The following is a 12876-nucleotide window of genomic DNA, read 5'->3' as shown; positions in this document are numbered from 1 at the left end:
CTTCATCCACAGCAGCACTCAGCAAGCTTCACTGGCATCTCGACAACACTTCTCTCCACGGTCACCATCTCCACCAAGCAACCTTCAAAATGCGTAACGTTCTTCTCGCTGCTTCCGCCCTTAGCGGCATGGCTGCTGCCCTTCCCCAGATGATCAACATCGAGGCTGCTTTGGCCGTTCCCACTCCCACTGTTCTCGGGCCCCAGGCCACAGAGACAGCTGAGCTTCCCGTCTCCTACAACCAGGATGCTGCCACCAAGTCTGCTGCCGCTGCCGTCGAGACTGGAGGTGTTGTGGTCAAGAAGCGTGACTCCTGCCAGGCCCAGCCTATAGGGTAAGTTTGTATCCAGAACACCTTCACTTCAACCAAGTGGCTAACAATCGAAATAGTCTCGCTGCCCCTGGTGATGGCTCCGTGGAGGCTTACCTTGACCCTCTAGGCGAGCTCAGGATGAAGGCCAAGGGCGCAACCGCCCCAGCAGGATACGTCGAGTCTTTCAAAGATCAAACCGGTTCCACTGAACAGATTGGCTACCTGACCTACAAGACTCTGGACGAGTACGACCCTAAAAAGTGCGCCGAATTCTGCGACAGCGAGAAGTTCTGCCTTGGCTTCAACATCTTCTTTGAGCGCGACCCTACCACAGACCCTGCCGTCGGATGCGACCAGAACCCGCCCCCAACGACCAACATCAAGTGCTCCATCTATGGATACCCCGTCGCCGAGGCGTCGGCTACCAACCAGGGCCAGTACCGTGGTGACTTCCACGTTGTCATCACTGGTAGCAACGGTAAGCTTTCTTCCTTCTATTCACATATCTTTTGCTAATATCAGCCAAGGATACTCAAAGGCTGGTAAGGGCGAATGCAAGGGCGCCCCCGCTGTCGATGACTTCAATGCTCCCGCCAATCTTCCCGCTGCCATCAACGCTCCCTACATCAAGAAGAGCGGCCAGGACTATGACACCTACAATGGCATGCGTCTCTTCAACACCAACCCTTACGACCCTAGCCTCTGCGCTGCCGCTTGCGAGTCGCAGACCAAGTTCGACAAGGAGCACCTCGCCGACGCCAACGGCGACTACAAGCCTTGCAACTTCTTCACCTCTTACATCTTGACCAAGAACGGCGTTCCTCTTGGTACTTACTGCGCTCTCTACACTCAGCACTGGGATGCAAGCTACGCTGTCAACACTGGCTACTACTACGGTCAAGATGAGTACTCGGTCATCTGCGCTGCTTCTTACGACCTTACCAACAAGGACTCTGGCAACATTAATGCTTAGAGTGATTGACCTAAGTGTCGCCGGTAGTTCGATGGAGGGAAACTACAGATATTGGCTTTAGCAATATATATCCTGAGCTTTCTTCTTGTTGGCTTAATTTGTTAATTTAATTGATATTGCCTACCAATTCACTTCCATGCCCACCTTATGCTCTGAAGTCCTCGTTGAAATGAACTGGAACGAAATAGTCTGATCCCTTCTTCACCCTCCTTCTCATATCCAAGAGCTTTATCTGGTTTTATCATACCGCTACCGATTGATGTTCATGCCATCCACTCTAAGTCATCCAAGAAATTTGACTCAGCAACTGGGCGTACTTACATGGACGTCTGATGTTCATTACTAAACCGTTCTGATCGTCGCCGTGCAGAGTGGCTAGCGGTAGTTGCACAAGCGCTCCCTATCCGGGACTAGTTTCTGACACCCAACATGTCAGAATGTCAGAATGCATAGCCCGCTCGTCTTTTTCGTTGTATTCTTGGTCATCTTCCATCCATGACTGTCCCCGCAAGTATGGTTATTGGACTTTGTGAGGTTTATGAACTGGTCGTAAAAGATTGGGTCCTGGCTAGTGCGCAGCTTCCGGTACTCGCCTTTTCACCATGCAGTCGACGTATCGTAAGACGGATGGTGATTGGGGGCCTGAGTAATATGGATGACACCCAGTATAATGGGCGTATATAAAGGATCGGCCGTCGAAATCGAAATGTGTCCATCAGCGCCAGACCAAGACAAACTTTCAATAATACACAACGCCGTACCTACCACACAGCAGTCCCTGCATATCGTATCGATTTCTCTTTGGTCAACCTTCACATTCTTGGGGCTATAAAACATGTCCTCCCATCCCAGCGTTGTCCTTATCCCGGGCTCTTTCTGCCCGGCTAGCATGTACGATCCTCTCATAACACCACTCCGTGCCAGGGGGTACGATATTCATATTCTTGAGCCACCATGCTACCCTGCCGGCTACCACGCCAGCTCCGGTACTGGCCATCCAAGTATGTACGACGACGCAAAATATATCAATGATTTTGTGATGAAACTGGCGAACGACGGAAATGAAGTCGTCGTGATCGCTCATAGCTACGGTGGTAAGTTCAAAACCTTCCGTATCACTGTCTTTAGACGGATGCGTTGCTGACAAGTAACCAATCTAGGCTGTGCAGCCACCGAGAGCCTAAAAAATGTGACAAAGAAAGAGCGAGAGCAGCAAGGAAAAGCTGGAGGGGTAGTACGCATCGCGTACCTTACAGCCGCAGTACCACGTCTCGGTGAAAGCGTTGGTCAGACACTCGTAGGCGGCAAAGGGGCTCCTGTCGATGTAGACGAGGTGAGTCAATACGATTCTTCTATTGCCGTGGATATTGCAGCAAGACTGACATGCTTTTTGTAGAATGGGTGGATGTCACAGCCAGACCCTGCGGCTGTAGCGGCCATATGCTTCAACAATCTCACGCTAGAAGAAGGTCTCTCGTACGTTGCCAAATTTGGGAAACATTACAGTGCTTGTTTCGGGGATGCGATAACCCACCCTGGCTATAAAGACATTCCAGTGTCTTGGCTCTTCGCTGCCGAGGATCTTATCATTCTGCCGGAGGTGCAGCAGACTGCCATCGATGTTATAGAAGGAAGCTGGGTTGGTACGGAGAGAGAGGGAAGGAAGGTAGATGTTACCAGGGTTGTTTGCGACCACTTTCCGCTTGTTCTTGATGAGAAGAGGAAACAAGTGAGTGAATGGATCGAAGGTGCCGTTGCAAAAGGTGGCTGCGAATAAGGAGAGACGGTAAGCCTGAACTACAGAGTAGGACAACTGGATGTATGCATATTTTAAGATGAGCCTGATGTCTCCCTTGATATCTTGTTTTGAATGCCGCAAGCCGGCGCAGCTGTGCCCTTGAGAAACGCATCAAACTTCTTTTGTGGTGTCACCAGGCCTTGGGCTGTGGAAGTACTTAATGCATCGCAAGACCTGTGTAGAGAATGGAATCCTTCCGTCGACCGACAAAGCAGCTAGACCACGACGTCATGCGACGACGTCTTAGGAAACTGAAACTGCCTCACGGATTCCTACCTTCATTTGGTATGGGGCCTATATAGTATTAGTATGGTGTTGCATACACATAGCAGGCTGGCTAACTTGTCGCATCCAAAGTTGTCATACGAAGCATTCGAGCGCTGCGCAGGCAATTCTCAAGTATGACCAACGTCGTAAGACCATAAAGCATAGAGTAGTAGGTTCAGACTACATAGTCGTATTCGTCCATTGAGCAATTACCACTTTTGGGGCTTCCTCCTAGACTACTGTGTCATGGACCTCCATCTACGTACAGGTGACACAAAGCCACCTGCTAAATGAACACATGTTTAGAGTATGCATTGTTCTGAGGCAGTAAGGCGGAGCCTGATGTTTGGACTGAGGACCAACGAGGCATGAACGTATATAACTGAAACAAGAGTCGGATGCCTTGTGGTAAGCAGGCTGCAAGGCTGGCGTGTGGCTGAGCGGATTGAAGGTGTAGAAACAAGATCTGGAACTCTACGGCATGTCTTGGAAGGCGCCTAGGCTCACATACATTTCCTTTACTGTGAGTATAGCGATCCTCGTCCTGCCAACATCAGCTGACGTAAAAAGTGAATTTGTAACATGACAACGATTGGCGCGACGATGCAAGTTGCCGTTCACGAGTCCAACGTATAGCCATCGCAACATGTTCGTTCGAGACGAACGACAAAACCGCGCGCTTCGACATCCGCACCATACTGAGCAAATGATTCCGAGTTCCGTATCTCTCCAATCGTTGTTAATCGTAGCAAGCAAGAGTCCAGTACGTGGGTGCCGTTTCAACACCATCTTGTAACCGATGGTGCGGCAGAAATGCGAAACAAGCCCGCATTGACAACACCACCTTGGACCACCCACCTAATTACTACACAGCCTACTCTGCCGATTTCATATAAGGAACGCGCATAGTTGGATCGCTTGAAGTTGTATGACCATCGCATTGCTCAATCAATACGAATCGAACCCAAGAAAACCACTAAGCATTCACGCGCTTTTCGCTTGAAAAAGGCCCCACGATCGTTACTACCTGAATCCCTGCTCGTAAATATGCGCATCACTATTGCTGTTGTTAGTGCTTTTGTAGCGACTGTTGCTGTTGCGTCACCCATCACATCGCCGTCTACGCCTTTGTCACGGAGACAGGGTCCTCCAGGTCCTGGGGGACCTATGGGAGTAGGGGCTGGAGTCGCCGGGGTTGGAGCCTGTCCGGTAAGTTGTCTACTGAATCTTGATTAATATATGGAAGAATATGCGCTGATGATACCTTCACAGATGAACTGCTGGAACGAAGCCGCGGTAGTGGCAGGTTGCGACCCGAATGCAGACGACGATTGTTTATGTGGACCATTTTTTGATGCTGTAACATCGTGTACAGCGGCCATGTGTAATATGGGGGAGAATCTGGGTATGTTGTGTTGGATCCTGCGAATATAAGAGCAAAGTGCTAACACTACAAACAGCTGCCTTGGATTTCTTGAATCCTGCCTGCGAATAATGAAGAGAGGAAGCGCCGCTATCGGAGAAGACATGTATGAATATGAGTGTAATACAAGCTCGAGAATGTCCAGTAGAGATAAGCAGATGATCGGTCGTGTATCAGAGGAAAACTAGATGCCCTCTTCACACGAGAGTACTGAGAATCAATCGCAAGTTCTCTCATGATCGCTAAGCATGCAAGAGATTGAATCGACCGGAGAGCGTGCATTTGGTGAATGCTGGAAAATCTTGTCTTGAAATCCGATCCTACCTATGAGGCAAAACAGCGTCTGCGAAGTGCGTATCTTGCTATTGTAACACTCTCACAATAATTTTCGAATGACGCGGAAGAGACGTAGATTTCAAGCGTGTTGTGCACCACATAGCCCTGCTATCGCAGATCTTTTGGTGCCCTCGGAAATTGTGATCATAACCACGATTGTGGACTGAGACATGTTGACCTACTATCCGTCCAAGCGCGAATGCAGCACTATGGAAGGCCTGCATCGGAAGTGCATGGAAATATAGTTGACAAACAATCATCTGTAAGCGATGTCGAGCTCCACCGAGATAATCATTAGAGGTGTTTCCCGAGGCTACGCAGCACAGCGTCGTTGCGTTGTATCGCGAGTTCCGGAAGGACTTCATGTTTCTCCTTTGAGTCTCCACAAACGGAAAGCCTTCCTCCAACCTTTTCCAATCAGGTCCTAGCCATTGTCGCAATCCTCAACCCCACAGTTCCTCTATCAACCTTGCTTTCAGCCACCGGAACTTCATTTTCGCGCAACACATGTTGCGGCTCGAGCTGCTTGGAGACGAGATCGCCGAGCCAGATGCAACGCCGTTATTGACCCCACAGACCCTGACAGTCCAGCACGTGGGTACATTTGAGCCGCAAAATCAATACAGGACCCATGTATCAGTCTCTCCGCGCTACCATTCTGGGGTAAGTCTGTCTCCAAGGGGTTGAATCCAGCGCGGTACATGTCGCGTAGTATTGACCCGCACGATCGTTGGTGGCGTGGTACTTCGCCCGAGGTATCGGTCAGATTCCTATTTTTTCCGGATTCTCTCAACAACAAAGAAAAAGGGACCAAAATTCTTCCGCGTTAGGACCCGCGGTATCTCGGACCGGCATAATTACGCGTCTTGACTTGTCTGGGGGAAGATACTCGCTTGCATGGCTGGAAAGCTGGAGAGATCCGGGACCATCTATATGCAGCGTGGGGGTCAGTTTCACATGTCGGAGGAATGTGATCTGCTGGGGATCGTGTTGAGCTCCGAGGTGGTGAGAAATATGCGAGTGATGGGGTTTTGACGACATGCAGGTACCATGACAATGTGCAGTGTCTTAATCTCTACACTTTACAAAGTCCTAGCATTAGATTGCTTGGGTAGCAACGAGCGCCATTGTCATGTCACTGTCTGACCACTGACATGTCGTCCAGAAATACTTTGGTACGTTACCCCACCTCAATCAAGCCCAAGGAGTAGTTACCTGCCCATATGTATACAAGTGACACGTGCAAGCTATCCGACTTGCTGCCACTCTTTCGGGCATTTGCGATATTGGTCGGGTAAATACAAATCTAGATTAAACCTGTATATGTAGTGCTGCGCGTTAATGCGCCAGAGGAATCCGCTGTCGAGATAAGGGAAAGCATGGTAATGCGAGCTAGTCGATTATATGCTGTAGGATGCACATGCGATGCGCGGTCGCTTGGAGAAGTGCTGCACTACGGTGACGCGCACGAGGTAGACTTTGGTGACAGGTGTCAAGCTGTTACCTTGCTTGTTGTCCACAACATGTGAAAGTTGTGTTGCGTCATCATGAAATCATACTAACACTCGCGATCGTGACATCTAGCGCTATTTGAGGTCGCGATGGATGTAGTGTCCCTTTGTGCGGCTTGGTGTCGGTAGACACGGCTGTTACGGGCCTACGGATCCGCGCTTTGCAAGATGATGATATCCAGGTGTCGAGAACGCTCCGCAACGACATACCACGCAAGAGCTGTCCATCGCCGTGTTGGAGACGCATCTTCAACTTGTGTGTGACACCATTGGATAGTCCACGAACCAGCGGTCAAAGCTGCAGGGCATCTGTGCATCGCCCTTGCGCAGGGCCTCGGGAGCAATCTATATTGCCGTCTGGACAGAACTGATCTGCGGAATAAAGTGCTTGCGCGGACCTGGTTGCGGTCGCTTATGCACATTACCAGCAGCCCGGTACGGCGGAGTGTTGGATTTAAATGAGAGAGCATTGTGCTAGATTCTGCATCTCGTATGCTGTGCAACTGCGGGGACCTCAACAGGTACTTTGGAAACCATATTCTAGACATTTGACAGTGATTGTGTCCCTGCATGGGCGGAGGTAGAGTCAGAAGAGGAAACGTGATGCAGCGAACGTGCGACGAACATTCGATGCCAGCGGTTAACGCAACGCAAGGACGGATGGCATCGGCGCGCAAGACCGAGAATGAAACTTCCCCTGCGAGGATTCGATATCGAAAGAACTATTTGGAAGAATGGTTCAGTTAGTTAGGTCTTTCCTTTGAGCCGCATCGGATCGGAGAGAATGCCGACTGCGACAATGCTAGTCATGGGAAGCCTCCGACAGCGTGAGACGGTGCTCTCACGATAGGCGGAAACACCGCCGTTTCAGGAAACATATACGCTGATCGAGATGTGGAGAAAAGGGTCCCCCCACAGTCCACGACGCTGTATCCTTTCCTGTGACTGGTGCAATTTCTACCGGCAAAACTTCGTTCCTCGACGCAAGTACCATTCTGGTGATCCGCGCCTCTAAGAGAGACCATGTACGTGACTCGCATGTCGCCAGCCTTATCCGCCGCGATTTCCTGCTCAGGCAGGTCCGCAGTCGCCAGTGTGGAGACCCCGCAAGTAAGCGATTCTAGGATAGAGGATGGATTCACGGCCTGGATGGGCGGCTCTAGAAGCTCGCTAGACGTCCTTTGCTTTGTGGTCCCGAGTCAGCAAGCAAGGGGCGGGAAGGCTTGGTAGGATTTGGTATTTGTCCCGCCGGCTCTGTTATCTGGGGTGAATAGACGACTACCCTCGGAACCGGTTGCTGCTAATGTCGGCGGCTGACATGGAAATGTGCCCCGTCAGCTGAGACGCACATGTGGGACGGAAGTATACTCTCCCCTTTGTCCTGCGTTATTATTGCTTTTTCTGGGCCGACGAGAAGAGGGGCGGATCTATCTGCCAAGTGGATTATTGGGGAAAAGGAGCGCGAGCTAAGAGGCCACGATGTTCAGGTACGTGAGCAGATTGGCGTAACATCCGTTCTGGGTAACCCACGGCGGAGCTACGCTGATAAGTCGTGGCATGTGCCGCAGTCGCATAGCGATTCTGGAGCTGTTTGTCAACCTCTTCCCATACCATAGTCTCGTTTTTTGGTTGTGGTACGACGACCTTTTGCATCATGTCGGTCAGGTGGTAAATCCTTTGTTGGTTTCTCGCAGGATTGATGGCATACACATACGTATGTATCTTCGCTGCGCATCCGCCGGCCCGACATTGATCAAACGCCGCAATATCTAGCGTCTAGCCAGCGGAGAAGATCCCGCCAGACCTGCCGATTCGCACATTCGAGGTTTTAAGATCGTCATCGCTGTGGAGTAATGACGGCGCTGCTGCGCTCCAGTCCGGGGTACATGCCCAGGTGTACCAGAGGTGATCGCCTCAATCAACCGGCGGGAAATAGTTGCAGCGAGGGAAGATAGGCTGTGAGAGTTTGGCGCTTGCAAATCTGAGACAAGCAGTCTGACGAGTCGCTTGGAAGTCCGTCGAATCGCATAGTTTCACAAGCAAGCGCGGCGTCTGCCGATGGACAAGTGCGATTCGTGCTTTGGTGAGGACAGGAGATAAGCCAGCACGATTCGATAGATCCCCGCAAGGATACCAGACAGCCAAAGGATCTCGGAAATTGGCAACGTCGTCGGTTCTGTCCATTTAGAACCAAGGCGCCTTCCGGTTTCGGACTCTGACCATGGAGCATTGGAAGCGCCACTTTTTATTGCGTGTGCCACGCACTCCACAGTCTGACTCCTTCCCTGCTGCCCTGTTCCGTGCTCTCCGCAAAAAAAAACTTTCAGGGCTCTTGTGTCATCACTCTGCTAGCGCCAGTGCCGCAAGGTGTGCCATAATTGTCATGGGCTGGAGCTTATCGCACGCAATGCGGAAAAGGACAATAATAGCTGCTAGTTGCTCTCACGAGATGAGTGATCAAATGAAATATGTCTGAACGTCGTTGGTGTGGGTGGGTTTCCTCTGCTCTCACCGCATCTTCACTCTTCCTCCTCCGGGGTAAGGCACCCCGCGTGAAGGAAGATCGCGTTTGCAACAGAGTGTGGTAGTACCAGACAACGGAATGTGGGGAAACATGATTTTTTTGGTTGTGTGACACTCGTCTGATCCGTGTCGTAAGATTTGTTTGTTGGCCTACCAGGGGATCGACGAAACTTATCTGTGGGGAAGATTGAGCGTGGTGGTTGGTCGTGGTGTGGAGAGAGATCAGGTAGATAGGCTACAGAATCCCTGCGTTCCGGGTTGATGCAAGTATACCCTGCGGATGATTCTCGTTGCTCGCATCACAAGGGTGCTAAATCACGTCACGCATAGCGACGTACTTTACCATAACATAACCATCTCGTAATCGCATTTTGGTACAAGCGTGGGTGTAAAATAAGTGTGGATTGGGGTCTGCAATTAAGCGCTAAGCTGAGTGTATGTTGTCTAATCTTCTCTGCACTGCCAATAAGCAGGCGCTTCCCTCGCGACAGCCTGGCCAACAAAACAGGGCTGAGTGGAACATATACAAGATTGCGAGCCGCCAGATGCGGCGTCGCGGGGTATTGGATCCGACAAAACAGTAAGAAAGGTCTATCTGGGTGGTGGGGCCCGCAATGTGACAGGGAATCGTGATATGCCACAAGCATTACCCCTCATGAAAGTTTGTCCATATCTAATCTCATCGCTTGCTAACGTGAATGACGAAATGCAAAAATGCTGACAGAGAACGCCGGTGCCATGCTAGTTGAGTGGAGTTGAAAGTTTTAGTTGCGATGTGACAGGTCCTCGCCGGCTAACGAAGCGGTGGCCGAGGAGTTGCCGGAAGAAAACCCGCTATTACTCGGGCCATTGAGGAGATCCTGGACGGCGACCTTGGGAACTTGCGGAACCGGCAGTTTGCGCTGAGCGCCCTCTGGTTTTGAGATGATGTCCCCTATGCGCAATCCGGAGGATTGGCTGGGTACATAAGGCTGTTCCCGATCCGTAGATGGCTCCATTGGTGCGAGAGCTGGTACGAAATTCTGATTCAGACTCAGATGACGTAGATGGGGAAGTTGGAGATCGTTGAATCCGTGGGGACGTAATCTTGGTGAGTGAGCAGGGGTTGCGAGCGGGGTGTGGTCAGGAGTCGGACTGCAGGAATCGTGGGAAAATGTTGGCGATGGCGGGGCAGTCGATGTCGGCGAGCCTGGTCTTGACTTCTTTGTCATCCTGTGCGAGTACGGATCGTCGTCCTCGTGTGAATGAGATCTTGACATTGGCTGCGACGAGTACGCATACTGGGAGAGACCTGGTAGTCGGCTCGCGTATGGATGATAGCCGCTGGTGATGTGGTGTCGACTCGAGTGCGAGTAGTGACCAGGACGCTGCTCTAGTCTCGAGGCTGCGTCTGCGAGCAGATCCATGGGGCGGGACAGGCCGCTAGGGCTGTTGCCGTTACTGCTGTTGAAGCCTCCCTGGTGGTAGGCTGCTAGATCATTGCCCATGTTCGGCGAGTAGTTGGAGAACGAGTGGGGTGGCGACACATTTGGTGAGCCAAGCTGAGAGCCCGGCGCGCTGCGAGAGATTGGCTTTGAAGGAGGAGGCATCATGTGCGCAAGGCCAGATCCGGGCTCCATCAGACCAGCCTGAACAGCAGCTACAGCCGCCTGGTGAGCGGCAGCATGTTGTTGACCCTTGCCCCTACGGGAGTTGGGGTTGTTGTGTATCCTCGAGTGTCTGTGTCAAATCAGCTAAAAATTCATCGATAGTTTGGGGTGCGACTTACCGAGTGAGTTCATCAGAGCGAGAAAATCGTTTTGTGCAGCCTGGAAATGTGCAGGCATGGGGCTTCTCTCCAGTGTGGGTGCGGATATGGCGAGTCTGGTGTTCCAGACGGTGGAAAGCCTTATCGCAGAGAGGGCACTTGTAGGGCCTGGGGAGATCCTGTCGAGGCTCGTCCGACTGTTGCGGGGCGTTTTGCAGCAGAGGCGCCATGAGGCTTACGGTAGCAGTAGCCATGGAGGTTGGTTGGGAGGTCGAAGTTGGTTGCTGTTGTTGGAGTTGTGAAGAAGTGTCGGGGTTCAGCAGGTTGGCGAAACCTGTCGAGGCAGAGTTGGATTGCATGTGACCGAGGGGGAAAGTTGGGGGAAGGCGGATGATGGGGGGCTCGGATATATGTATGGATCAACTAGGCGGGCGTGTGGGGGTCGACTGATGGCCGTCAGGGCTGTCTGTGCTGACGCGGGCGAGGATATGCCGGAGCAAGCGCAGAAAGAAACGCGGTGCGCCAGTGCGGCTTGGCTTCCTTCGGGGGGCGCTCGAGTCGTGGAGACGTATCAAGAATTGCGGGTCCTTGAACGCTTGCGTGATGACTTGCGGAGAGGAGCGTGCAGCGGGTGCAGGGAGTTGCTGGAGCGAGACTCGAGTGCGTCGGAGGCCTTTTTGGGCGAGAGCGGGTGAGATGGGGGATGGGAGGTGATGGCGCAGTACCTAGCGGAACTTGCCTTGGGCCGACGCTGGTTTTGATGGCTCAGTCCCTGGTGGAGCGGCGATACTTGGTTGAGCGCACGATGCAATTTGCAATCGTGAGAATTCTGCAGCTGAAATTTTGCAGCGGTGAGTGTCGGCGAGAGGTTGCAGGTGGCTACGTGAGGCTGTGTGGACTGAGGGTACAGCGTGTATGAACAGCAGACCGGGGCCCCCAAACACGCCTGGGGGGGTAGCAACAATCCAAGTGGGCGTACGTGAGCAGAGTGAGGCAGCCCGGCGGCACGTCAGATGGTGCTACGTCGCTGCGGAGAGTGTGGGCGGGCTATGCTATGCTATGCGGTGCGAGCGATTGACGCCGCGAAGCTGGGGGAGACTGATAAGGAGACGGCGGGCTTTGTATGGGGTGCTGGAGACGTCACACATCTGGGGTTTGTTTGTGCTCCCGCGTCTCATCGACGCCCTCTCCTCAGCTGCCATAGGTGCGGCTTCCCCTCGTGGTCCTGCCTCCTCCGTTGCTGCCCTCTCGGCGCACACGGCGTGAGACGAGCCAGAGAGATGCCTACACTACAACACCACGTATAAGCTGCGGGACCACCACTGCTGCCAATTCACCCACCCTCAGGGGTCCATGCATGCACGCCCCCAAAGCCCGACGATGCACTGAGACATGTCTGCACTCACATCATCCCAGCTGCTGTCGACTTGTGCTGAGCGCTTCCGCACATCTCCTCCACCCATTGGCCTTGTCAAATGACCAATGGCGCCCTCCAACACACTCCCCGATTTACCCACTGGCTTTGCTCGCGTTCCACCGCAGCCTGGGGGCTGATAGAGCACACTTTCATGGCTGTGGGGGATCACTTCCTGGGGTACGGCAGGCACAGCACGCAATATTGAGCCACCGTCTCCGACCCCCAAGACCCCTCGCTCCAGTGCCTCACACAGCATCGCAATATCTCTCGCATCATCTACCAGCACATGCTTGGAGGGGTCCGTTGAGCTCCGTGCTACCGAGCCGGCCACTTTGCCTTATACTACGGGCCGCCTTCTATGCGTCCTCCCGGCCTGTGCACACACAAGACTCAGACGAAGCTGGAGTCGGTGAACCAACGCAGGGCGAGGGCGATCTCTGCCGAGTAGTGCCCAATACTGACGATGCATCGGCAGAAGGAAAAACATGGCTTCACTATCAGCTCATACTGTGCGAGGACTTTTTCCAACTTTATCGCAGCCCCTCGGTGACCCGTATTGGTCTCCGCC

The 12876-nt window shown here is 52.5% G+C and overlaps 4 protein-coding genes across 4 annotated transcripts; 3 read left to right on the top strand and 1 right to left on the bottom strand.

The window, feature by feature from the left end:
• Window positions 1-89: 89 nt before the first annotated feature.
• On the top strand, window positions 90-1286 carry AA0111_g1895 (hypothetical protein; the record flags this gene model as incomplete). Its single annotated transcript, XM_028647605.1, has 3 exons — window positions 90-334; window positions 391-791; window positions 841-1286. The coding sequence occupies 3 exons, from the start codon at window positions 90-92 to the stop codon at window positions 1284-1286; spliced, it is 1092 nt and encodes a 363-aa protein (XP_028510699.1).
• Window positions 1287-2121: 835 nt separating this feature from the next.
• Window positions 2122-3063, top strand: AA0111_g1894 (hypothetical protein; the record flags this gene model as incomplete). The annotated part of the gene is made up of 3 exons (XM_028647604.1): window positions 2122-2380; window positions 2447-2619; window positions 2683-3063. 3 exons carry the CDS (start codon window positions 2122-2124, stop codon window positions 3061-3063), a joined length of 813 nt encoding a protein of 270 aa, XP_028510698.1.
• Window positions 3064-4398: 1335 nt separating this feature from the next.
• Window positions 4399-4846, top strand: AA0111_g1893 (hypothetical protein; the record flags this gene model as incomplete). Its single annotated transcript, XM_028647603.1, has 3 exons — window positions 4399-4560; window positions 4624-4756; window positions 4812-4846. 3 exons carry the CDS (start codon window positions 4399-4401, stop codon window positions 4844-4846), a joined length of 330 nt encoding a protein of 109 aa, XP_028510693.1.
• Window positions 4847-9908: 5062 nt separating this feature from the next.
• AA0111_g1892 (DNA-binding protein) lies at window positions 9909-11250 on the bottom strand (the record flags this gene model as incomplete). The annotated part of the gene is made up of 2 exons (XM_028647602.1): window positions 9909-10863; window positions 10913-11250. The coding sequence occupies 2 exons, from the start codon at window positions 11248-11250 to the stop codon at window positions 9909-9911; spliced, it is 1293 nt and encodes a 430-aa protein (XP_028510692.1).
• Window positions 11251-12876: the final 1626 nt, after the last annotated feature.

The sequence above is a fragment of the Alternaria arborescens genome, assembly GCF_004154835.1.
Source record: "Alternaria arborescens strain FERA 675 chromosome Unknown contig_3, whole genome shotgun sequence".
In the NCBI taxonomy this organism is placed as follows: Eukaryota; Fungi; Ascomycota; class Dothideomycetes; order Pleosporales; family Pleosporaceae; genus Alternaria; species Alternaria arborescens.
This window is presented reverse-complemented; position numbering and strand designations above follow the sequence as displayed.